Source organism: Sorex fumeus, unplaced genomic scaffold (genome assembly GCF_029834395.1).
Source record: "Sorex fumeus unplaced genomic scaffold, SorFum_2.1 ptg000047l, whole genome shotgun sequence".
Lineage (NCBI taxonomy): Eukaryota > Metazoa > Chordata > Mammalia > Eulipotyphla > Soricidae > Sorex > Sorex fumeus.
The window spans coordinates 2,586,897-2,612,404 of NW_026606104.1; the positions used below are offsets into that span (position 1 = coordinate 2,586,897).

Here is a 25,508-nt window from a genome sequence, read left to right on the forward strand (position 1 = left end):
GAGCAGGGACCATCTTCCCTGGCCGTGGACAGTGGGTCATGGGTGGACATGATCTTCCTTTGTCTTCTAGGTTGTGGATCTGGTCCGCAAGAGTGGGAACTCCGTGACTTTCCTGGTTCTGGACGGCAGGTCCTATGAGAAAGCCGTAAAGGCGCAGGTGGACTTGAAGGAGCTGGAGTATGGCGAGAAGGAGCCGAGTGTGGTGGATGGTGAGAGGCCGGCCCCGGTGTTGAATGGAGCCGTGCAGACGTGGGCACAGCCTCGCCTCTGCTACCTGGTGAAGGCGGGGAGCAGCTATGGGTTCTCTCTCAAAACTGTTCAAGGTGAGCTGGGTGGGGGGCTTTGGCCACTCTCCTGAAGAAACAACTTACTGTTAATGGCCTAAAACATTAAAAAAATATATTTTTATATAAAGTGTATTTTATATTTATATAAAATACACACAATATTTCTATAAAACATATACAATATAATATAATTTATATATATTTTTTCTTTTTGAGGTCACATTGGTTTAGCCACAATGCAATATTTTCATCAGAGCATGGCTTTTGGCTGAGTTAGAGTTTGTGTTCTAAGTTCTGGAGAGAGACAGGAACTCTCCTCTCCTACAACATGTTGTGTTTTTTTTTTTTTAAATTAATTTGTCACTGAGTTATATAATATTATAGAATTTTAGTGGCAGAGATTTACACCTCTTTATGTGTTTTTGGTTTTGTTTGTTTGTTTTGAGGCCACACCTGACAGTGCTCAGGTCTTACTCCTGGCTCTGTACTCCTGCTGGGATTTGGGGACCATATGGGGTGCTGGGGATTGAACCCAGGTCAGCTGTTGGGAAGTGCAAGTACCCTACCACTGTATCTTTCTGGACAAAAAGAATTTTTTTCCCCTCCATAACTGTTATAGGACAAAGTAACAGAAGCACTGCTGTGTTTAAGAAAGTAGAGTTTAAGTTACTGTCATTCCTTACTATTATTCTCCATCAAGAAACCATCTTTTTTCTAGATAAAAAAATTAATATCTTGAAAGAATTTGCAGCATTAATTTTTCTGGGGGGGTGAGAGAATCCCAAGTGGTGCTGGGGGCCCCCCTCAGCGATGCTCAGCCCACTGAGCCTGGTTAATCTGAGGGCCTGATGGTATGAAGCTACTTGGGGCCACAGTGCCAGGATAACCCTTGGTACCCTGCGGTGCTGGGGATCACAAGGTTACACTCAGTCATGCTCAGGGGACCATCTGGTGATGGGGATCAAATTAGGATTGCTGCATGTGAGGAAAGTGCCTTCACTCCTGTGCTACAACTCAGGCCGCAGTATTGCTTCTGTGTGTGTATGTGTGTGTGTGTTTAAATCTCACTGATGGCATTCAACTCTGTGCTCTAGATCAGTCCTACCACTTCTTCTTTTTTTTTTTTTCTTTTTGGGTCACACCTGGCGATCACAGGGGTTACTTCTGGCTCTGCACTCTGCACTCAGGAGTTACTCCTGGTGGTGCTCGGGGGACAATATGTGATGCTGGGAATCGAACCTGGTTTGGCCATGTGCAAGGCAAATGCCCTACCTGCTGTGCTATCTCTCCAGCCCCAGTCCTACCACTTCTTGGGGAACAAAGCAGTACTTGGGTCGGTCATATGACCCCATGGTGGCCTTTCTTCAGATGCACCTAACTGCACCCCCCCAGTCACCCTACCCAGACTTATCATCTGTGTCTAAGGGTACTCAGCTCTTTCTCCTTGCATTCTGCTCTCCTTAGCGGACACAAGTGAGGTTTATTGACTCCACTGGTGTGTGCTAATCCATCAATATGAATTTAAGAGGACAGAATTAAGTGGATGTCTTCATTATCCAAATGCAAAGAGAACATGGCAGCATGATGCAGCTTGGCGTGGTTTGATATGTTCTGGTCCAAGAGGCCAGAGCTACCTGAAATTTTTTCCTTGTACTCAGTTGGGCTTAGAAACTCTATCAGAACTAGGGGCTAGAGTGGTGTTCATGCCCACTTCCGTCAGCTTAATCAGTGGTTGAATAAATAACAGTATACTCCTACTTAAAGAAAAAAAAAGAAGAAGAACTAGGGGCTGAAGAGATAGTACAGAGGAAGGCTGTACTATCTTTGCTTGTGGCCAACTTGGATTTATCCCTGACATCCCATATGGTCCTCTGAGGACCCAGCTGGAGTGATCCCTAAGCGCAGAGCCAGGAGTAAGCCCTGAGCACAGCAAAGTGTGGTCCTATTTATTCTCCCCCTACCCCCCCCCCCCACAAAAAACAGCAGAAATTCTATAAAGACTAACAAAGTACTGAGCATGGTTTCAGGCTTTGAGCTAGAGGCAATGCTTGGAATTCTAGATCAGAAGTCAAAGCTTCCCATGATCATGAAAAAACTCTTGTTGGATGTGTAATGGAGTTATAATGCTTGTCTTCATTCCTATTCCCTTTCAGGCAAAAAGGGAGTGTACATGACAGACATAGTACCCCAGGGTGTGGCCATGAAGGCTGGTGTCCTGGCCGATGATCATGTGCTTGAAGTGAACGGGGAAAATGTCGAAGCCAGCAGCCACGAGGAAGTGGTTGAAAAGGTATCTCCCAAAGGGACTTCACTTTGGTTTGGTTTTTGTTTGTTTATTTTGACTTCTGGGCCACATGGAAGTGCTTAGGACTTACCCTTGACTGTATTGAGTCACTCCTGGAGGTGCTTGGGGGTCTTTAGGTGGTGCCAGGGACTGAGCGGTCCTGATGCAAGGCGAGCATCTTCCCTATTGTACTGTCTCTATTATCCTCAACTCTGTATTTGAGGGTGACCTGTGGGTCTGTTGTAGGTGAAGAAGGCAGGAAGCCGGGTCATGTTCCTGCTGTTGGACAAGGAAACAGACCGGTGCCATAGTGAGCAGAAGATCCAGTTCAAGAGGGAAACAGCCAGCTTGAAGCTGCTGCCTCGGCAGCCCCGACTTGTGGAGATGAAGAAGGGAGCCAATGGCTATGGCTTCTACCTGAGGGCAGGCCCAGACCAGAAGGGTAAGATACAAGCAGAGTAGGAAGCTAAGCAGTGAGGTTACCTCCTGCATCAGGCCTCATCCCGTGGGCCCTCCAACTCCCACCATAAGGGGCACAGTAAGAAACTAGAAGACGTGATGAAGTCAATTTCCATGACACATGGAGGTCTATGATGGATAACCCAATTTCCAGAGGCAGAATTTGGGTTCTGGGCCAGAGTATGCTGGCTATTTGGCTTTTTGGGAGACAATAACTCTAATGTGTAACCTTGGTTATTTTCATGATGTAAGTATGTCTGACCTTAAACTACCAGTATGATAGTAAGTATGATAGCAAGTCTATCAAATGCAAATATGAAGTGTTGTATAGAACTGGCTCTCCTTAGCTGTGTGATGGGCCAGCTCCAGCACAATGCAGGTGAGAGGAAAAATGTGGGTCAGATTCTGGACTTCAAACAAAATGAGGTAACTTCTGATTCCCTCAAAGAGTTAAAGCCCTCCACGGGAAAATGAGTACATGACACGTTGTGGGCTTGGACCATGCAGATTATTCTTCACCTAGAAGTGGTATCTTACCTAGAAGTGGTATCTTATCTTTTCATTTTGTGTGTTCATCAGCTGTGTGGTAGATTTTATGTGAAAATCTCCTTTTGGGCATTTGAAAATATCAAGTGAATCTAATTCTTCATCCAGGATCCTCCCATTTAGTACAGAGATAAGACAAATGCCATAACTGGAGGTAAAAGGTGAGAGATTCCCTAACACAGGCATGAAGTACTATGAAACTTCCCTAAGAAGGAGCAGGAAGACTTCATACGAGAAGTGAGTCTTGAGTTCAGACTTCGCAGTAGGAATAGAATTGGGAAAGATCACTGGAACAAGAAGGCCCATTTCAGGGAGGCAGGAGTTGTGTCACAAAGCAGGGAGTCAGGCAGTCTAGCTGACAATGAATAGATTTGGTGCTTGAAACCACCTTAGAGAGGGAGGCTGGAGAGAGATGATGAAGGGCCTTCTATCCCAGGTGAGGTGTTTGGACTCAGTTTGTACTTGGCAGGAAGTTAAAGGACCTTTGAGCAGTGTGCGTGAAAAGAAAAATCTCAAGTCTACAGTGTCTTGAGGCTTGATACTGAGAGAAAACTCAGTACTCAATGACTCTGTATAATTTTGCAAAAAGAATTGCTGAGATCAAGAGTTAGAGAAGAGATAGACTCTGCAGCCGAACAGTTCATTGTGGAGTAATGGATCAAAACCTGGACTCTTTTATTTCCAGGCCCATGCTCTGCTCTGCTTGGGGAGAGACTACATTAGGATGAATCTGAAGGCAGGCCAGTGTGAGAGAGGAACCCCAGGTCAGGGTTAGGGACAGGGTGAGGGCCTTACAAAGGCTTGCTGGATGTTTCCATAGGTTTCTAGGCAGGAGGTGAGTAGACAAACTGTGGTGATTGTTATTGTTGTTGTTTTTGGGTCACATCCAGTGATGCTCACTGATTACTCCTGGCTGTGTTTGGCGGACTGTATAGGATGCTGGGGGTTGAACCTAGATTGACTATGTGCAATGCAAGTTCCCTACCCACTATCTATCTCTCAGGCCTGATACAAACTGTATTGAGGGTAGAGGGAGAGGGTTTTGGGGCAGTCAGGCTGGAGACAGCCAGTAGTTAGCTAGAAAAGTGAAACTGGAGCTTTTTAAAACATCCTAAGGAACAAACTAAAACTAAAACAGAAAACCTAATTATATGAAAGGACTAGGGAGGTGATGCCTGGCCTGTAGGAGGGCTGGGCTCCAAATCTAGCATCCCGGGTGACCCCTGATACCTCCAGGTGTGGTCCACAAAATGAAACAAAGCATGAAAGAGCAGAAGGCATAAAAAAAGAGAGTTGACGTTAGGCAGAAGATAGTCAGACACAGCCTAGCCTCTCAGTGGATACACACAAATGCAGTCACACTTGAACATACTCACCTGCTTGTAAAATGCTAGCATGGTTTCTGAAGGTCTAAATTCTTGGGTTTTGCTCTTCATTCTTTACCACCCTGCCTGTTTTTGGGGGGGCCTTCTCGAACACTCCTGGTGATACTCCACATGGCTGTGGACCAGTGATGCAGGGCTTGACTGGACTGTGGGCCACCAGGGCTAACTTGGTGGATTGGAGATGTGGTGGTGGTGGGGGGTTTAACTCAAGCCCTAAATCATGCAAGGCATGTGCTTCACCCCTTTGAGCTATCTTCCCCCCAACTGTTTTTTTTGTGGCTTAGCTCCAGCATAATGTGTATGAAGCTAAGTTTGTAGCTGCTTTCCTGGACCCTGCCAGCCTATAATGCTCACCATGCTGCTGTTAAACATGCTTCATAACATGTGATTGACGAAAGGGGTTCTTTCGGGATCCCTTGCTTGTGAACAGCTGGATTTGTTCCTGGAGTGAGTTTGGAGCAGGAAAGGAGGCTCAATAGGGGCCAGTGGCAGGGATGGGAATTGTATTTTCCTTTCTGCTTCCTTGGGGCCTTGGGCTCTAGCAGAAATTCCATTTGTGTGTATGTGTGTGTGTGTTTCTGGGGATGGGTAGGTGAAATCATCAAAGACATCGATGCAGGAAGCCCTGCTGAGGAAGCCGGCTTGAAGAGCAATGATCTGCTGGTGGCTGTCAATGGGGAGTCTGTGGAATCCCTCGACCATGACAGTGTGGTGGAGATGATCAGGAAGGGCGGAGACCAGACATCACTGCTGGTGATGGACAAAGAGACTGAGAGCATGTTTCGACTGGTAAGTGGCCAAGGGGCATCATCATCAGCTGGGAGTTGAACCAGGGTGTAGCCTCCTGCAAGGCAAGTGCCTCCCCGCCTATACCATCTCTTCTGCCTCTGAATTTTGTTTTTGGACCAATGCCCAGCAGTGTTCAGGGACTACTCCCAACTCTGTGCTCAGGGGTTGCTCTTAGTAGTACTTGGGGGACCATGTGGTGTTGGGGATTAGACCCGGGATTGGTGACTTAACCTCTGTGGTATCTTTCCAGTCCCTTGATCAGATGATTAGAGCTTTCTGAAAAGCATCTGTTTTGTTGCATTGGCACAAAGATGAACAAAGATGTTTTATATGGCACACAAGGATTCAAAAGTGTGTAGCTGACACAGAAGGAGGAATATTAGACCCTTAGCCACCCCTTTTGAAAATTGGCTTATAATGTTGTATTAGTTTCAGTTGTACAACATAATGCTTTGACATTTGTATATATTGGGAAATAACACATCTACTTAACATCAGCCATGCTGCATAGTTACTTTTGTTTTGAGCGGGGGAACACCCAGTGCTGCTTGGGGTTTATTTATGGCTCTGTGCTCAGGGATGACTCTTGATGTGTCTCAAGGGGACCATATGGAGTTCAAAACAAGTTCCCTATCCACTGTACTACCTTTCTAGCCCCCTGTGATGAGAACTTTTAAGAGCTACTTGTGGAGCCAGATCAGTGACAGATTTTTTAAAAAGGTATTCATATTTATTTATTTATTTATTTATTTATACTTGTGGAGCCAGATCAGTGACAGATTTTTTTAAAAGATATTCATATTTATTTATTTATTTATTTATTTATGTGGCACAGCTGGCAATGCACAGGGGTTTCTCCTGGCTCTGCACTGTGCTATTGCTCCAGCCCCAGAACAGTGACAGATTTTATTATTATTTTTATTTATTTTTTTTGGGGGGGGGCGGGGTCACACCCGGCAATGCGCAGGGGTTACTTCTGGCTCTGCACTCAGGAATTACTCCTGGCGGTGCTCAGGGGACCATATGGAATGCTGGGAATTGAACCCGGGTCGGCCGCGTGCAAGGCAAATGCCTTACCTGCTGTGCTATCGCTCCAGCCCCCAGTGACAGATTTTAAGAAAAAGAAAGGAAAGTAAGTGCCCTGGGAGATGCTTAGAGCCCAAGGAGTGGGTAGCAGCTCCGCCTAAGAGGCCATGTGGGTTCCTATTGGACCGTTTTTCTGAGTTCTCACAATTTTCATTCTGCTGGGTTACCTCCTGTTGGGAGAGCCCTGCAGCCAGGTAGTTCCCTCCTCAGGAAGAATGACCCTCTGAAGGGAGTACCTTACTGGAGGCATTTTTGGGCTGTAGATTTCAAGGCTTCTTTGGTTCTGGACAGTTTCTATATCTGGGTCAGCACTGCGGGATCCCCTCTGATTGCGTAAGCCTCTGGTTGCCTGGCTGTCTGCCTACTTGAGCAGATGTGTTAATTGACTTGCTGTGGTAATCATTTCACAATGTATTGCCAATGTACCCAGTGAAGCATCACATTGTCAGCTTTACCTAAAACTGGAAACGTATGAAACCAATGTAGACAAAGATGGAGGAAGAAGCAGTCCCACATGGTGGAGACTTGCATCTCCTCCTCTCAATGAGGGCTTGAACAGCCAGAAAAGATAAGAACGTGAACAACCCAGTAACCAGCTATGCTGCACTGCCCAGCAACAGGACACATGTCCTTCTCATGTCCATGGAACATTCTCCAGGACTGAACACAGGCTAGGCCAGAAATCAAATCATAATTGCTAAAAGAAGGAAGCAACCCATGTACACAACAGTTTTATAGATGAACACGCGCACACACATCTATGCTAAAACAACCTCTCAGATTCCTGACAGAGTGTTGGAAAGGCTGTTACATGTCAGAGGAATAGACTTATTTTGGGGGTTTGAATGGCACAGCTTGGACACAGAGACTTAGCTTATGGCACAAAGACAGCTGAAACTGCCTGAAACAGGAGCACTTGAGCTTTCTGCATCTGGTGAAACAGGTCAAGAAGTCAGAGGTTTCTGCTCTGCCTTCTATAAAGAGTAATTCTGGCTTCAAGACTTTCCAGCTCCTCCAACTTATGTCCAAATGATTATATCTATGTAAATAAATATGTATGTATACATGGGCTGGAGTGATAGCACAGCGAGCAGGGAGTTTGCCTTGCAAGCAGCCAATACGGCCGACCCGAGTTCGATTCCTCCGCCCCTCTCAGAGAGCCCAGCAAGCTACTGAGAGTATCTCGTCTGCACGGCAAAGCCTGGCAAGCTACCCGTGATGTATTCAATACGCCAAACACAGTAACAATTGTCACAATGGAGATATTACTGGGCCCGGTCGAGCAAATTGATGAACAACAGGAGGACAGTGACAGTGATGTATACATATATGCACGTCTTTGCAGTGTTCAAGGTTTACTCCTGGCTCTGTGCTCAGTAATCACTTCTGGCAGGGCTGGGGGACCATATGAGTTACTGGGGATTGAATCTGAGTCTGCTGCCTGCAAGGCAAGCACCATACCTGGGGAACTGTTGCTCTGGTTCCAGATTTAACTATCACTGTCACTGTCCTGTCACTGTCCTCCCATTGTTCATCGATTTGCTTGAGCGGGCCCAGTAACATCTCCATTGTGACAATTGTTACTGTGTTTGGCATATCGAATACGTCACGGGTAGCTTTCCAGGCTTTGCCGTGCGGGCGAGATACTCTCAGTAGCTTGCTGGGCTCTCCGAGAGGGGTGGAGGAATCGAACTCGGGTCAGCCATGTTGGATGCTTGCAAGGCAAACGCCCTATCCGCTGTGCTATCGCTCCAGTCCAGATTTAACTATATTTTAATATTTTGATTAACATAAAATGTTCACCTTAAAAATGTCTTCCCTAAATATTTGCCCTCCCTTTCGTCCAGCAAAGTTGCACAGAGGAGGGGGGATCTCTGCAGCTGCATGCAAGGCTTGTACTATCTCTCTACCTCCAAATTTATACATATTTTTTTAAATGTAGGAGTACTGCTATTTATTCAGCCACTGATTAGCTGATTGAATTGTGAATGAACTCCACCTTACTTTCTTTTTCATTTTTTATAATTTTATTTATTGAATCACCATGAGAGCAGTTACAAAGCTTTTGGGTCTAAGTCTCGGTCATACAATGAAACACTCGTACCTTCACCAGTGCCCATTCTCCACCACCAAAAACCCCAGTATACCCCCATCCCACACCCTCCCCCTACCTGTGGGGCAGATGATTTCCACATTACTCTCTCTCTACTTTGATCACATTCAGTATTTTGACACCAGACCCACCATTATTATTTGAGATTTTACCCCAACACTAGGATCTGCTGAAAAGGCAACAGTGGACAATTTGTGTTCTATTGCTGGGTATGAATAACATATGATGTCGCATGGTTGCAGTGGGGCCATGTGATTTTGAAATTCTGAAATTTTAACACTTAAATCTGGAGGGATTTCTGCCAAAAGCCACTGGGTTTCGAGATTTGCTCCTGAGTCTCTGGGATCATGGCGGTTGAGCAGCTTGATCAGGAGTCAGAGAGGCCATTCGTGGGCGATGACTTGGGGTCTCATTGGGGTGGGGAGAACAGGACCGGCTCCACCCCCATCCTGTGAGGCCCTGCGTGTCTCATCACTTGGGGCCCAAACCTGACTGTCCAGTGGCCCCTGAAGGATGGCGGCCACTGGGCCGCCAGAGGGAACAGGCCAAGGCACAAAACCTATTCCCACCTGGGTTGGCCCAGCACCAGAGAGGCCATGCCTTCAAGTATATAGGTGAGCCGGAGGTGGTTTGTTGGTGTGTTTCCCACAAACTTGGCCGTTTACTTATTTGGTAAACTTTGCCCCAAGTTTTTGGGGTCTGGCCAAAGGCACAGCAGCAATTTTGGGGTATCTGGAAGTCTGAAGGCGCCATCAGGCTGCTAATGCACTTGCCTCACAGGTACAGATAGACCTGCTGGCGGCACCATACCCCCAAATTTATAAAAGCGAGAAATGTGGACCATTTTCAAGTCAGTGCAAGTCTTAAGTGAGCCAGACAGATGAATAGAAGGTTCTTAGTTGGTGATGCTTCCATTCAGGAAGACGTGGTGCTGACTCTGGTTTTAGCAGTCAGGCTACTGAAGGGCATACTCTGGGGCAGAGCACTCATCAGGCTCACCTTCAACCATTTGAGTTTCCACTCATCACTAACAAAAGGCCTGCACATTTGTCAGCAACAATTAATAGATGATCTAGGATCTTGCCTATATACACCAAATTGTTCTTTTTTTTTTTTTTGGCTTTTTGGGTCACACCTGGCAATGCACAGGGTTTACTCCTGGCTCTGTACTCAGGAATTACCCCTGGCGGTGCTCAGGGAGCCATATGGGACTCTGGGAATCGAACCCGGGTTGGCTGCGTGCAAGGCAAATGCCCTACCCACTGTGCTATTGCTCCAGCCCCCACCAAATTGCTTTTTTGGGGGAAGTCTTTGGGGCCACACCCGGCAGTAATCTGGTTTTGTATTTAGGGGTCACTCCTGACAGGGCTTGGGGGGCCATATAGGATGCCAGCGATTGAACCTGGGTTGGCCATGTGCAAGGCAAATGCTCTACTTGCTGTACTATCTCCACCACCCCAAACTACTATTAATTAAAACCATCATCAGTTAATTTATTGATTCTTTCTTTAAAAAAACACACCAAAACAAACCCAATACAATGTTTCCTGTTCCATCTCTCTTTTTTATTCAATGCCATCATTGTGTGTCTCCATCATTGTGAATGGTCTGGGAGTTGAGATTGTCTCAAGTACTTAAAGATGACAAAGCCTGAACAAGTGTCAGTAAATGACTAGTAAAAACAACTCAGTCCTCCAGACCCCATGACTGCTGGTGGGAGAGGAGAATAAAGTAGTGAAGGGTCACAATGAACTTTTGTAACCTTACGTGACTATGGATGGCCAACTATATTCTCCTTCTCCTCCTCAATTAGTTACTATAAAAAGTCTTTTGTTTCAGATAGGGATTAAAAAAAACCCTTTTTCCTAGAGGAATTGTTTCTCTACTGTGTTTAAGGAGCTCAGAAGACAACATTTTAAATATTGTGGGAAGGACCAGAGAAACTTACTTTGCCTGAGAGTGGGCGATTCATGTCTCCCCACAACTGGGAGCTAGCCTCTGGCGTGGAATGAGTTGCTCATGATCATGGAGTCAAAGTAAACTAGCAATCCTTTTAGATTTACTTTTGGATCTTTCACAACATTCTGTATTACTTTTATTACATACTATATGCATTTCCTTTCGTGTTTCTACACATTACTCCATGACCAAGTTCCATCTTCATGTTTCTCTGGGAGTAATGTTACAACTCCAAATCAGAGGTAGCACTGCACTGTAGCACTGTCCTCCCGTTGTTCATTGATTTGTTCAAGCAGGCACCAGTAACGTCTCCATTGTGAGACCTGTTGTTACTGTTTTTGGCGTATCGAATATGCCACGGGGAGCTTGCTAGGTTCTGCCGTGTGGGCGGGATACTCTCGGTAGCTTGCCGGGCTCTCTGAGAGGGGTGGACGAATCAAACCCAGGTTGGCTGCGTGCAAGGCAAATGCCCTACCCGCTGTGCTATCACTCCAGCCCAAATCAGAGGTAGGAGGGTAGAATATGTGTTTATGACCCTGTAAACAAAATAGTGGACTTACCAAAGTATAATACTCACACTTACAATTGATTTTCCCCCTTTATTTTCAAAAGGCTAACTTCTCTCCATTTCTCTACTATCAAAGTCAAGAACTGCCAAATGGTTCTGCTAAGAAGGCACCAGCTCCTACTCCTGCTCCTCTGGCCGTCTCGAGTCCAGATACTACAGAGGAAGTAGGAGACTACAAGCCCAAACTCTGCAGGCTGACTAAAGGGGACAGTGGTTATGGCTTCCACTTGAATGCGATTCGGGGGAAGCCAGGCTCATTCGTCAGAGAGGTATGGTGATGTTGTTTCAGCAGCCCAGTGATGTTTGGGAGATCAGTTTCTCCCACCCACTTAGTGAAAAGCTTCCACTGAAGGCTTAGACAGGTAGTCTCATGTGGGTTCCAGTCAAGTAGCTATCATAATCCTGTACCCTTTATGGTAACTACTAGCACATTCTATATTCACGTCTTTTGTCACTCCACCCAGTAGCCTCTTAAAACATTTAATTATGTTTTCTTGGATAATACTGGCTGGGACTGGGAGCTATTCCTGTGGGCATTCAGGGGACCATGTGGTACCAGGGATCAACACAAACCTCCCACAAGTGAGTTGTGCTCCAGCCTTTTAAGCCATCTCCTCCTTACCTCCCCTTCTCCCCCCACCCCATTATCTCTTTATATACTTTCAAATCACATAGAATAAGTTGCTGTGACTTCAGTCGACCGTCATCATTCATCTGTGCTTGCTTCTGTGCAACTGGCATAATGCCCTGCCCAAGAGGGTGGAAGTGAGAAGACTATGGCTCTCAGACTGGGAAAGAAAAAGGAAGACCCAGAGATCTAGGGTCTCCATGCACATGCTTTCAGTGTGGTATTCGGCCACTGCAAAGTGCTCATTTCAGTGGGAAAGCAGCACCATTCAGAAAAGGGGATCTTAAAGCATCTTTTTTTTTTTGGCCACACCCGTCAATGTTCAGGGGTTACTCCTGGCTGCACTCAGGAATTACTCCTGGAGGTGCTTGGGAGGCCCTATGGGATGCTGGGGATCAACCCTGGGTCTGCTGCATGGAAGGCAAGTACCCTACCCTCTATACTTTCGCTCTGGCCCTTGAGTACCTTTCGTAGGTGCTGCAAGGACAAAGAATGACATGCGAAAGAGTAAATCTTCCAGGTCCACCACTATACTCTGCAGGGAAGCCAGTGTGCCATTCCCTTGTGTTTGGACATGCTAACTCAGAAACTCCATCCATAGGTCCAGAAGGGCAGCCCTGCAGAGCAGGCTGGGCTGGAGGATGAGGATGTCATCGTTGAAGTGAATGATGTCAATGTGGAGGATGAGCTTTATGAGAAGGTGGTGGAGCGAATCCAGAGCAGCGGGAAGAGTGTCACGTTCCTAGTGTGTGGGAAGAAGGCCTACAGTTATTTCAAGGCCAAGAAAATCCCTGTGGTTTCCTCCATGGCTGAGCCACTGGATGCCCTCCCGGATACCACTGAAGAAATTCAGGAAAAATCAGAGTGTGACTCACACACAGCAAGAGAAAGAGTGAGTGGTGATATTTTTTTCAAGTGAACTTTATTATACAGGGGAGTTCAGTCAAGTTTCCAGTAAGTGCCCCTTGTCTGGTATTATACCCAAGTATATGCCCAATACCTAACATTGATTTTGAACTCTGAACATAGTGAAACCCAACCCTATTGCTGTCAGAGAACCTAAATGTATGCTGGTTTTGGGCTCAGGAGTGACCACCCTTGGTGGTGCTCAGGGGACCACATGTGGTTTCGGGAACTGAACAAGGGTTGACTGTGTGAAAGGCAAACATCTTGCCTCTTGGTGCAAATCTCTGGCATAAAAAATACTGATACTGTTTTTTTGGCCACACCGAATGGTGTTCAGGGATTACTCCTGGCAAGGCTCAGATGACCATATGGGATGTCAGGGATTGAACCCAGGTCCGCCATGTGCAAGGCAAGTGCCTTACCCGCTGTACTATCTCTCTCTAGCTAAAGTCCCAAATACTGATTTTTTAAAAGAATATAATGATTGTATACCTGTAGTAATACTGTCCAGGCTGCTATAACCAAATATCATCTGGATGGCTTATAAATAACCATTTATTTCTCATTATTTTGGAAGCTCTGGAATCCAGTAGTACTATGTCAACAGATTTATTGCCCAGTGAAGGCTCAATCTGGGTAGTAGATTCCCAACTTCTTGCTGTGTCCCCTGTCATGGAAGGGGCTAGTGAGCTCTGGGAGACAATATGAAAAAATCCGCCCACTGACCTCATAGCTTTTTAAGGGCCCTTGCCTCCTGAGACCATCACCGTGGGAATGAGAATTCCCATGTGAATCTGGGGGAGATATACACACAGCACACATGTTGACTGCACGGGTGACCTTGTGTGCTGAACTGTTCAACACACAAAAATGTCTAATTATTTAAAAATCCTGTATCTGCTTAAGAAGTCAATTACAGTTCTATGTGAGCTTTAGAGGAAAGATGTGTATCTGGGCTGGAGTGATAGCACAGCGGGGAGGGCATTTGCCCAGCATGCAGCTGATCTGGGTCCAATTCCTTCCATCCCATATGGTCTTCCAAGCACCACTGGGAGTGATTCCTGAATGCAGAGCCAGGAGCAACTACTGAGCATCACCAGGTGTGACCCAAAAAGGAAAAGAAAAAAAAAAGATATGTATCTATGCATGTATAGACATCTAAGAGACAGCTAAATTATATAGCATATCTTAGAGGATTTGTCAAAACAGGAGTTGCAACAAAGTCCAGTATAGAATTCATGACACCTGGTGCATGTCCACACAGTAAACAGACCACCCATTCCCTGTTGCTTACACCACCACTTACAGACCCTTTGTTTTCTTTTGCACAGGCGCACAGTACAGCCTCCAACTCGTCCTCTGGTTCTGAAGACACAGCAATGTGATGGGCACAGAGAAGGGCTCTGGCCGAAGGCTGTTTCTGGGCATTTCCCCGAGATCCTCTCACCTCTCAGGCCCCAGTGGCCGTGCATGCCACGTCTCTGAGCACTGCGTCTCTGGCAGCCTCTGGCCGCAGCGCACTATTGGCGCTTTCAGGAATGCCTACCACAGATGGCTGATTCGTGGTCGCTTAGGAAAAGCTAACGCAGGAGCCAGATTCTTTTTTCCTTTTCTCTCTCAAGCTTCAACTTAACCCCACTTCTTTGCATAATGATCCCTCTTCAATTTTACAGGCTCCTTGAGCACCAGAGACGAATTCATAAATCCACATATGAGTTGCTGATTCAAGTATCTGAGTATAATGTCTACTAAAATTACGCTTTTGTAAGAATGTGATTGCTAAAATAAAATACCAGTTAAAAATGTAATCTGAGTCACCTTGGGACATCCTTGTTGACTGGCAGAATCTTAAAAACGCCTTTGGTTTTGGTAAACTTTTTAATGCCTTACCCTTCATTTTGCCTCTAGAAACCCAAGCCACAATCACATGCAGAATAAGATGTTAATAATAATAAAAGAGTTCCTGATAATAAAATGCAGTATTTTCTTAAACTGCATCTGAGTGTTTTACAAACTTCCCAATATCTTCCTCTTTGTTGATGAAGAAATGGAATCCCTTGAGGAACATCCGCGACTAAGACACGCAGTGTTTTGCCACAACAAGAGGGCAACAGAAAGGCGTTACCATGGACTGAGAGTGTCTCTTTCAGATAATACTAATGGGAGACCAAGAGACACAACACATCTGAATCTCTTCAGATTGTTTCAGTTGTGCACTGTCTCGTCCCCAGAGGACAGACAGTACTTAGTTATTCTAATAGGACAGGGAACAGGGAGCCAGGGCTGGGGGGGGGGGGGGGGGGGGGGCGGGGGGCAACTCCTGCTCCATCTCTCTCTCCCTCTCTCCCTCTCTCTCACACACACACACACACACACACACACACACACACACACACACAAAGCCGAACTGCGACCCAAAGAACAAACCTAAGGCCAATGCAGTACATTCTCTGACTTTAATGTCAGTCTCTTGGGAAAGTGGTGCTCCCTGGGGACCCGGACTTCAACTTAAGTGCTGTGCCGGGCCCAGCTACCTCCGAATCCCCCCACCCACAGTTCCAGTGTATTTTCCCCTTGCTTTTCAGCTCTTGTCACCCCTCTTCTTCCATGCAGTATTAGCCTCAAGTGCATATGGGAGGCCCTGGCCAAGGACCAGCTCTCCCGGGGCCTAGCAGACACTACTCATGACCGCAGCAGAGGGCAGAAGCTGGAGGTAGAATATGCTGCTGTTGCATTTCTTTTTCTTTAAAAAAAAAAAAAAAGAGGAACTGTTCCCCTCTCTCCCCCAACTTCTATCCAAGCTGTGATGCTGCCAGCCCACAGTGAAAGGAGAGAGCGAGGGACGAAGAGTTGTCCTGGTCAGCTCAAGGCATCATGTGCTTCTCGGGCGCCTGCTTGTGCGCCAGGTAGAGGAACAGGATGCTGGAGAGTGCGCTGACCAGGAAGATCACATCAAACCAGCGATGGTAGAAGTTGAACTGCAGCTCCCCGAGGACTTCAGTGATGATGATGCGGTACTCCAGAGGCATGCTCATCCGGATCAGCAGCAAGGAAGACACAAAGTACATCCCCTGTGGGCCAAATGATCCGGAAGGCACAGGTCAAAGGAAACCATGAACACATTTTGAAGAATACAGCTCTGGGGCCTGAGAGAGTCTTGTGGGAAGGCACTGGCCTTGCCTGAAGCTGACCCTGGTGTGACCCTCCTCAGATTACCTACAGACTCCTCTGAGCACTGCCAGGACTGATCCAAGCACAGAGCCAGGAGGAAGTCTGAGCAGTGCTGGGTATGGCCCTGGGTATCAGCCTCACACCCCCCTGCCCCGCCCACCCCAACCACCTAATTCTGGCATTTTACCACCATAAACATAAAGTCATTTCATTAAACTTACCATTATTTGTGCTAGTAGCAGGACAATGACATTGGAGGATTTACTGCTGGAGATGGCGTAAAAGAACTGCCAAGAGAGAAGGAGTGATGAGTCATGAGATGCTGTTCATAGGGGGCTGTGCCAAGAACACACACTCGCCTGGCTAATTCAAAGTGTCTTTTCCATGCCATAACCCCTCACAAAAAGCTATCGACAGGGGCTCAAAGGGTCTACTGAGCAATTTTCCTGCTGAGAGTGGGGGTTCAAATACTGCCTTCTAATAATGAGGATCCTACCACCACCCAACTTTTCAGAAACTATGTGACACACAGGATTTTAATGACACTTTAATGAAGTGTTATTAACACTTAAACATCATCCCAGGCTACTCCAAGCCCTGGCAAATAGTCACAATCACTCTTAAGACTGGAGAGAGAGTATAGTGGGTAGGGCATTTGTCTTGCATGTGGCAGACCCAGATTCAACCCCAGGCACCCATATGGTCCCCCAAGGCTGCTGGGAGCGATTCTTGAGAGCAGAGCCAGGAGTAGCTCCTGAGCACTGCTGGATGTGGCCCCCAAACCAAAACCAATCACCCGTGAGTGATTCCAGTCAAGCTCATGGCTCCTTGAGGCTGGTGTGAACTTACAGTGGGCAGGGCACTTGCTTTGTATGCATGAGACCCAGATTCAATCCCCAGCACCTCATATGGCCCCTCGAGGCCCACCAGGAGTGATCCCTGAACACAAAGCCAAGAGCAGGTGTGCCCCAAAATCAAAACCAAAGAACACTGAAGTCTGAAATCGGACCTTCTTCTGGAGAGGACCCAACTGTCACCTCTCTGTAGCCCTCCTCTGTGGACTGGATGACAGCTGCAACTCTGTTCCCTGCCCCAACTTCCAGAGCACCCTCACAAGGGACTCCTCCAGCCTCAACTGCGGATCTCATCCAGACCCCCTACAAATAGCTCTCAGTCCCCACCCGCTCACACCCAATCCAGTACTCTTCAGAGGCCACTGACCTCTCACTGCAGAAAATGAGTCCTGTCTCATGCTGCAACATCTCTGGTAAACATGCTGATCTGACTGGTTTGTGATGGAAACATGGCAACTAATTTATGTATTGACTAAACTTCAAAAAAATACTGCTGTGTATCTTCTAAATATTTGTGACTGCTGTCTATGATCTCGGGAGACAGACATGGTCAGTCAGTCAAATTATCTCAGGGGATGGTCTAGCTGGCACGTACTTGTGAGCACTGTGCTACAACCTACCTTAGTCAGGGTGATCAGTAAGCCTCTAATAGAGGTGACGATGATGATTCCAACGAGGATGAAGGAGATATGCTGTGACCAAAACTTCACCTGCCACCAGAATAGGAAAAATTAGAAAGAAATCTGTGAGATTTCTCTTCAGAGATGTGACAGCACAGTAGAGGAACTGTAGTCCCTCATGTGACTGGGCGGGAGCTCCAGAAGGAGCAATCTACTGAACACACAAAGAACACTGAGAACACAAACTTGTCTTTCACCAAAGTGTAGTCAACAGTATTGGCCCTAAGTACATGTCAGGAAAAATACAGTTTTACGAATTAAGTCATTGAACTAAATTCAGGCAAGAGTATACTTAAAGAGGGTCAACAAAGTACGTAGAAGGATGATGAAAAACTTGGGGCACATGTCACAGGGACAACCTTTAGCTCAAAGTCCATGTTACTTATTATTATCTATTTATTCAGCCCTGATAGCACAGTGGCAAGGCGCTTACCTTGCACGCAGCCGACCCGGGCCGACTTCGATTCGACTCCTCTGCCCCTCTTGGAGAGCCCAGCAAGCTACTGAGAGTATTGCAAGCTAACCGTGACGTATTTGATATGCCAAAAACAGTAACAAGTCTCACAATGGAGACGTTACTTGTGCCGACTCGAGCAAATCGATGAACAATGAGAGGACAGTACTATTTATTTATTTTTGCTTATTGGATCACACCCAGTGTTGCACAGGGGTTACTCCTAGCTCATGCACTCAGGAAATACTCCTGGCGGTGCTCAGGGGACCATACGGGATGCTGGGAATCGAACTCAGGTCAGCTGCGTGCAAGGCAAACTCCCTACCTGCTCTGCTATCACTCCAGCCCCTATTATTATTATTATTATTTTTACAATAGAATGACATTAACTACTAGCTCATTTCTAACAGGAGTCAGACATGAAGGTGTGTGTGAGTCGCAACAAGAATCAGAGAGAAGTATCTGAACCTTGGGGAAATGCAGGGGAGGAGCTGGAGGAACCCTCAGCACCCCTGCCCTGAAGCTCCAGCTGCTGCTTAGGGCATTCATTACGCCCTTTACATTCTGCTCCAGCAGAGAGTGGGAAGAATGAAAGCAGAACCAAGTACCTTCAGGAAGGATTCACAATCTCAGTTATTACAACTGTCACAGAAAAGACAGAAATAAACTTGACAAACCAGATCTTCAGACAACTCTTACATCAAATTGTATCCCCAGGTAATTCACAGTGATTTCAATGCCTCTGGTGACAGGATCAGTCTTCCCAACTCGGTCAAAAACAATATTGATGGTCGCCTGCAGAGACAAACATCTTTATATTAGAGCATCTTAAATGTCACTGTATCACTGTCCTCCCGTTGTTCATCGATTTGCTCGAGCGGGCCCAGTAACTTTCTCCATTGGAGACTTTGTTGTTACTGTGTTTGGCATATCGAATACATCACAGGTAGCTTGCCAGGCTCTGCCGTGCGGGTGAGATACTCTTGGTAGCTTGCCGGGCTCTCCAAGAGGGGTGGAGGAATCGAACTCGGGTCGGCCATGTTGGCTGCGTGCAAGGCAAACGCCCTACCGCAGTGCTATCACTCCAGTCCCTTAAATGTCAGTATTTAAAAAAATAATGAGGAAATAATGAATTAATCACTATTAATGATAATTAATCTTACATGTATCTTACGGATAGGGGTTCCTAAAAATGCAGTTCTACTTTTAGACCAGGCCATATGTGAGAAAATACCTTTTGATTTACCTTTTGAAATACCTTTCACATGTACGCAAATACAAGATTCTACCTTTTCTTTCCTGTAAAGAATCCGGGGGAGGGACTGGAGAGATAGTAGAGCATGTAGGGCACTTGCCTTGCATACACTGACCTGGGTTTGATCCCCGGCATCACATATGGTCCCCTGAGCAGTGCCAGTAGTAATTTCTGAGTGCAGACTCAGGAGCAAGTAAGCCCTGAGCATCTCTGGGTGTGGCCCCCAAACAAACAAAAATCCAAGGGAGGGGCCCAGAAAGACAGCACAGGAGGTAGGGCACTTGCTTGCATGTGACGAACCCTAGTTCAATCCTAGACACCTCAGAAAGTCCGCCAAGTGCTGTTAGGAGTGATCCTTGAGCACAGAGCCAGAAGTAAGTCCTGAGCATCACTGGTGTGGCCCTGAAACTATTCCTCACCCGCCACAATGAATTTAGGGGGAAAAGATTATGGCACATTTACCCAACTTTGAGGAGCCAGAGAGGTGACACTTAGTAGATGGAATCAGAGTCAGAGAACTAAGGTCATTCCCTGGTGTGACTTTTTGAAATGCATTAAGAATAACTGCTAAAATAACAGGAGCATTACAGTTCACAGGTCTGTAAAAGGGATGAATCAGATGAGGAAATGCATCTGTTCCATAGCCCTGTAGAGATGCTGATCTGCTGCCAGTTTCCACCAAAGGTGCCAGAAAAAAGTGTCCTTGTGGTTTCTACCTGTATGATGTGGCAGTGTGGACTGAATGGCAGAATACAGGAGAAAAACATACACAAAAGAAAACAGTTGATGAAAAATTCAAAAGGCAGAAGAAAAAGGGCAAAAAGAACAGCAAGAAGATAAGAAAAATAGCAATAGGAGAGCTGGAGGGTTTGGGACTTTGGCACAGTGGTACCACCAGGACTTCCGGGGTGGGGGGGGAGTTGGGGGCCACATGGGCTGGGGAGTGAAGTTGGGCTCCTCATGGAAGGCAGCACTGTCCTCTGATCCAAATCCCGGAACCCTCAAATGGCCACTTTAAAGCTAAACAAATCAATAAGTCACTTTCATTTGTTCCAAATGGTCTAAACCTGGGGTGGGTGAATTTGAAATAGACTATAGCAGTCAAAAGTTTAGAAAGTACAGGATGGTGCGGGGGCTAAGATGCATGTCTTGTGGGTGGCCAATCCTGGCTCCATCTCTGGCACCCCAGAGATCCCCCAACACAGCTGAGCGTGGGCCTTTTAGCCCCCGCCCCCTCATCTCCACCCTCATCCCCGCTCTGGTGCATTTTATAATTCCAGGCCCTGTGACAGAGCAGCTGCCTTGAAGGCAAGAGGGCTCGAGTCTGACCCCTGGCACCAGCACACCCCCCACCCTCAATCTCCAGAATGAAGGCAAGGAGACAAGGAAATCCAGCTATCACATTAAGAAGAACAAAATGCAAAAAAAAAAAAAAAAAGATTGCTTGAAGATTGCATCTCAGACAGATCTTTTAGTCTTTCAGTAGCTTAGCTAGCTGGACACCTTGTTTTCACGCGTCCTCTCCCACAGAATAACCAACACTTGAAAGTCATCTGAGTGGGTACTGACAGTAATACAGTAACCTGAGAACCACAAAAGAGAATCATAGTAGCATTCCCTCGGCCACCCAATTGGCCAAAATGGGCTGACAGAGTGACTCTTGGTGTGAAAACAGTGGGAAAGTGACCAAACCAGAAAGTCAAACCAGCCTTTTCTATAACCACAATGAAGTCCATGAGTAGCTGCTGATGAGTCAAGATGAATAATGCACGTAGAGTGGATGTGAGGATGAAAGGAATGAAAACTCTAAGCAGAGAAGATGAGCTCATCTACAGAAATAGATCCTAGAACTTATTTTGGATTTTCTTTTTTTAAGGTTTAGAGACTACTGTTCATTTTGTGCTGGGTTTTTGGGCCACCCCCAGTGGTGAAAGGGATTATTCCCAGCTTTGTTGTTCCTGGGGATGCCCCAGGGACCTTGTCAAGCAGGAACTGAATAGGCAGGTGCCCTGAGCCTGTGCTTTGCAGCCCGGCTAGCTGCAGGGGGTAGAAAGGACAGATGACTGAGAGAAAGGTACGGGCTGAGGTGAGAGGCAGTGAAGCATTTACAGGAAATATGGAAAACCACGTGAAGAGGTAAGGTAAGGAATTTTCACATTCATTTAATATAGGCATGATCTTTCTAGTGATTTCTGACAGGAAGAACATGTAATCCCCTTTTCTAGCAGAAAGGACAAAGACTGGAGTTCAGGTGACTCAACTGGGAGTGGAATTTAGCTCAATGTCTCAATATCCAACCCACTCTCCTCTCTTTGCCCTTACTAGAAAAACAGGTCAACCATGACAGTTACAATGAACATACTTACCATGAAAATTTTCCAAACACAGTAGATTGAGAAAAAGTAACCCAGAAAATTAAAATATTTCCCTTTGAAGGTTTTGGAATATTCTATTCTCTCCTGAAAAAAATAAAACACAAAATCTAGTTAGTCCCAGTAAATATAAACTTACATTAAAAATGGCGCTTAGGAATTATTCCTGGTGTTGTTCAGGGAACATATGGGCTGCTGGGATCAAATCCCGTTGGCCTGGTGCAAGGCAAGTGCCCTACCTGCTGTACTATAGGGCTCTGGCCCCCAAAGTAGTACCTTTAGAAATGGTAAGTAGGGGTACCAAAGAGATAGTTCAGGGGTTAAGGCACCTGCCTTGCATGTGGCCCACCCTGGTTCAATTCTGGGCACCACACGGTCCCCTGAACCCTGCCAAGAGTGATTGAGCTAGGTGTGATCCCAACACCAACAAATAAAATGCTAGGTAGGTGTCTACATACCTACAGGGCGTTTGCCTTGCACGCAGCCAACATGGCCGACCCGAGTTCGATTCCTCTGCCCCTCTCGGAGAGCCCGGCAAGCTACAGAGAGTATCTCACCCACACGGCAGAGCCTGGCAAGCTTCCCGTGACATACTCGATATGCCAGACACAGTAACAACAAAGTCTCCAATGGAGACGTTACTGGGCCCGCTCGAGCAAATCGATGAACAACGGGAGGGCCTTTACCTTTTTTTACCTTTTGGCCACACCTGGAGGTGAGCAGGGCTTCTCCCAGATCTGTGCTCAGGGATCAGTCCTGGTGGTGCTTGGGGGAACCATATGAGGTTCCAGGGATCAAACCCAGGCAGGTCATATGCAAGGCAAGTGCCCTACCTGCCGTGTCTCACTTTGGCCCCATTCCACATTTTTTTTTAAAAACTTGTAAGAGGATAAAAAGCAACGAGAGGGGGTTGGAGCGATAGTATAGTGGGCAGGGTGTTTGCCTTACACGCAGCCGATATGGGTTCAATCCCTGGCATCCCATATGGTCCCCCAAGCACTGCCAGGAGTAATTTCTGAGTGCAGAGCCAGGAGCCAGGAGTAACCTCTGAGTTTCACTGGGTGTGAACCAAAAAAAAAAAAGGCAACGAGAGGAGTTGCCATCTGTTATACTTTAGTTTAATTTTTAATTTTAAATTATTTTACCGTTGAGGGAGCATTCTGCCAGTGTTTGGGGGTATAGCTGTGTTCAGTGGTGCTGGGGCGGTGGTGGCAGACTAAAGGCAGGCATGAACTTGGGCCTCATTCCCAGAAGCTGAGTCTCTTCTAACTGGTCTACCGATTTCAATTGTTCCTATGACCACGGGTTTTCCATAACACATTTTCTAATGGTAGGAGCACTGTCCTAAAGATTTAGCCTTATCACCAATGCTTCACCACTGGTACTGATGCAAGAGATGCTGCTTAGCCACAGAAAATACTAAACAATGGTTTAATCTTCTCTCTTTAATCAGACTGGTAAACCCACACTTCCGCTTCCTTGCTCTGTACCTTGGTAGCATAGAGATCAGCAGTTTCCAGAAAAAGCTGCCTGCTTAGTTCTTCCAATGCATCCACTTCCTGCTGAATAAGCGTCAGATCTGGCAGAAAATGGGCATCAAGGTTTAAATCATGTAGAAGTTTCAAGAAATAGCAATGAAGAAGGCAAATGTACTTGGTTTTTCCAACAGAGAATCTTAGGAAACGCCTGTTCTTTCAAGTTCCTGTTTCCTTAGGCAGGCACGTAGCTCAGAATGCCTTCCCTAACTTCTGACACAGTGTATAAGGCATCTCTACACAACACTGACCAGACTTAGTTTCTTACTTAACCAGGTGGCTTTGAAAGCTGGGCCCACCCGATGGTGCTCAGGGCGTCCTCCTTACTCTGCACTCAAGGATGACTCTTGCTGGGCACCAGGGGACTCTATAGGATGCTGGGAATTGAAGCCTGGTCAGCCATGTGCAAGGCAAGCGTCCTACCCACTGTACTATTTCTCTCCAGCCCAAGCTTTATAGATTTCTAAGCAGTTAAATGAGTATAGACACCCTCTTCTGGAGGGTCTGCCTCTCCCCTGACAGATGCGAAGCGTTCCAAATGAAGATCTGCTGTGTACAGCAGACTTTGCACTCAACCTCAGCCTCGGAAACAAGCAAAAAATTTCCTGATTAAAGCAATCTAAATTCCTCCTTTCTTCTTCCTGTAGAAAGGTTACTCTTTCTGCTGTCCGGTACTTTTTTTGTGAGCTACACCCAGTGGTTGCTCTGTTCTCAGGGGACCCTGTGTGGCCTTGGGGATGGGAAGCAGAGAGAACAATGTCACAGCCGCACGGCCAGTGCCTTATCCCGTGGCCAGCACCTCTGGCCTCTTCTGTCCAACTGTGCATTTGATACCCCAGACTTCAGCAAGAAGAGAACGGATTCTTTTCCTCTGAGTGAAGCCAGGGGGAACTTGCTTCTCCTCAGGCCAGAGAAGGAAGCAAGAGGTGACTGCACTCCTGGACCCCTCAACTTCAACTTAATGCTCTGGTGGCCACAAAGAGATTAGCTCACTCACTCCGGAACCAAGTTTAATACTGTCTTCAGCTGAGCCAAGAATAACCCATGAACCCAGTCTTCTCAACTTTCTACATCAAGAGTTCTTTAAACCAACTGGCTCAAAATTGGCTTAGAAATACTGTAGATTTTTGAAAGGGGCTTGCAAGTCATTATGGAGCCATTTTGTTCAGTGGTGCTTTGGGAGTGGGGGAACTTCTCAAGCAGATGCTCAGGAGACCTAGGGGTTTCTCCTGGTAATGCTGAACCCTAGTCTGACTGAACGCATCTGAAGTTCTCCACCACAAGAGCCACTCTGGGCAGAGCAGTGCTGGGGGTCTCCAGGGCCAGCCCGGAACTATGCGACCTGGGGATTGACTGAGGGGTTCCTCATGCCAGGCTCCCACGGTCCTCTGGATTTCTCCCTGGTGGGTAGTGGGTTTTCAGAGGTGGAAAAGTAATAGTGTAGTGGAAAGAACTAAAATGAGACCAGAGCTCCGGTCCAGTTTTTGCCTCAAAGCCTCAAGTGACTGAACTTCTCTGGTCCATTCTCTCTTCTGTGCAGTGAAAAGTGCTGGAACTGAGGCTCTGGGGCTACAAGACAATGATGTTACGCTGCTCCCTGGTGATGGAGACACAGCCTCACACATTTTCTACACTGGCTTGTTCACCTGGAATAGGATGCATTAGGTGACCTTCAGGAGATAGGAGGCAATGTTACTTTCCTCTGCCCTTGGCCCAGAGGGGAGGAAAAGCCTCACACAGAGGCATAAAGGATACTCTCGCTTCCTGGAGTTGAAGTGGTGACGCTTTTTATCATGCCCCAGAATCCTGAAGGCTTGTTCTGCACCTCCCCCTTCTGGAACATAGTTCTCCGTGTCATGGCCATCCTGAAAGAAATAAATAAACCATGAAACTCAGCATAAACCCCATGGTCCTCTCATCTCCTCCTTTTTTTTTTTTTTCTTTTTGGATCACACCCGGCGATGCTCAGGGGTTACTCCTGGCTCATGCACTCAGGAATCACTCCTGGCAGTGCTCGGGGGACCATATGGGATGCTGGGAATTGAACCCGTATCGGCCATGTTGGCTGCGTGCAAGGTAAACGCCCTACCCGCTGTGCTATTGCTCCAGCCCCCACCATCTCCTCCTTTTTAATGACATTTTTTGGTTTGTTTTTTGGGTCACATCTAGCAGTGCTC

The 25,508-nt window shown here is 46.7% G+C and overlaps 2 protein-coding genes across 3 annotated transcripts in view; one reads left to right on the forward strand and one right to left on the reverse strand.

Annotated features, from left to right (window-relative positions):
* The window catches only part of PDZK1 (PDZ domain containing 1), a 33,662-nt gene extending 18,548 nt beyond the window's left edge, over positions 1 to 15,114 (forward strand). Inside the window, exons 3-9 of the mRNA XM_056123271.1 lie at positions 71 to 323; positions 2,441 to 2,577; positions 2,818 to 3,013; positions 5,554 to 5,750; positions 11,521 to 11,745; positions 12,706 to 12,996; positions 14,342 to 15,114. Coding sequence (XP_055979246.1) covers positions 71 to 323; positions 2,441 to 2,577; positions 2,818 to 3,013; positions 5,554 to 5,750; positions 11,521 to 11,745; positions 12,706 to 12,996; positions 14,342 to 14,395 — 1,353 coding nt within the window. The 3' untranslated portion in view covers positions 14,396 to 15,114. The remainder of the gene's footprint in view (positions 1 to 70; positions 324 to 2,440; positions 2,578 to 2,817; positions 3,014 to 5,553; positions 5,751 to 11,520; positions 11,746 to 12,705; positions 12,997 to 14,341) is intronic.
* A 648-nt stretch (positions 15,115 to 15,762) lies between these two features.
* Positions 15,763 to 25,508, reverse strand: part of GPR89A (G protein-coupled receptor 89A) — a 35,997-nt gene continuing 26,251 nt past the window's right edge. For both annotated transcript variants that reach the window (XM_056123015.1, XM_056123016.1), the window contains 7 exons: positions 25,087 to 25,196; positions 23,287 to 23,375; positions 21,791 to 21,883; positions 18,869 to 18,964; positions 17,656 to 17,745; positions 16,403 to 16,468; positions 15,763 to 16,081 (listed from right to left, as the gene is read on the reverse strand). In XM_056123015.1, coding sequence (XP_055978990.1) covers positions 15,875 to 16,081; positions 16,403 to 16,468; positions 17,656 to 17,745; positions 18,869 to 18,964; positions 21,791 to 21,883; positions 23,287 to 23,375; positions 25,087 to 25,196 — 751 coding nt within the window. In that variant the 3' untranslated portion in view covers positions 15,763 to 15,874. The remainder of the gene's footprint in view (positions 16,082 to 16,402; positions 16,469 to 17,655; positions 17,746 to 18,868; positions 18,965 to 21,790; positions 21,884 to 23,286; positions 23,376 to 25,086; positions 25,197 to 25,508) is intronic.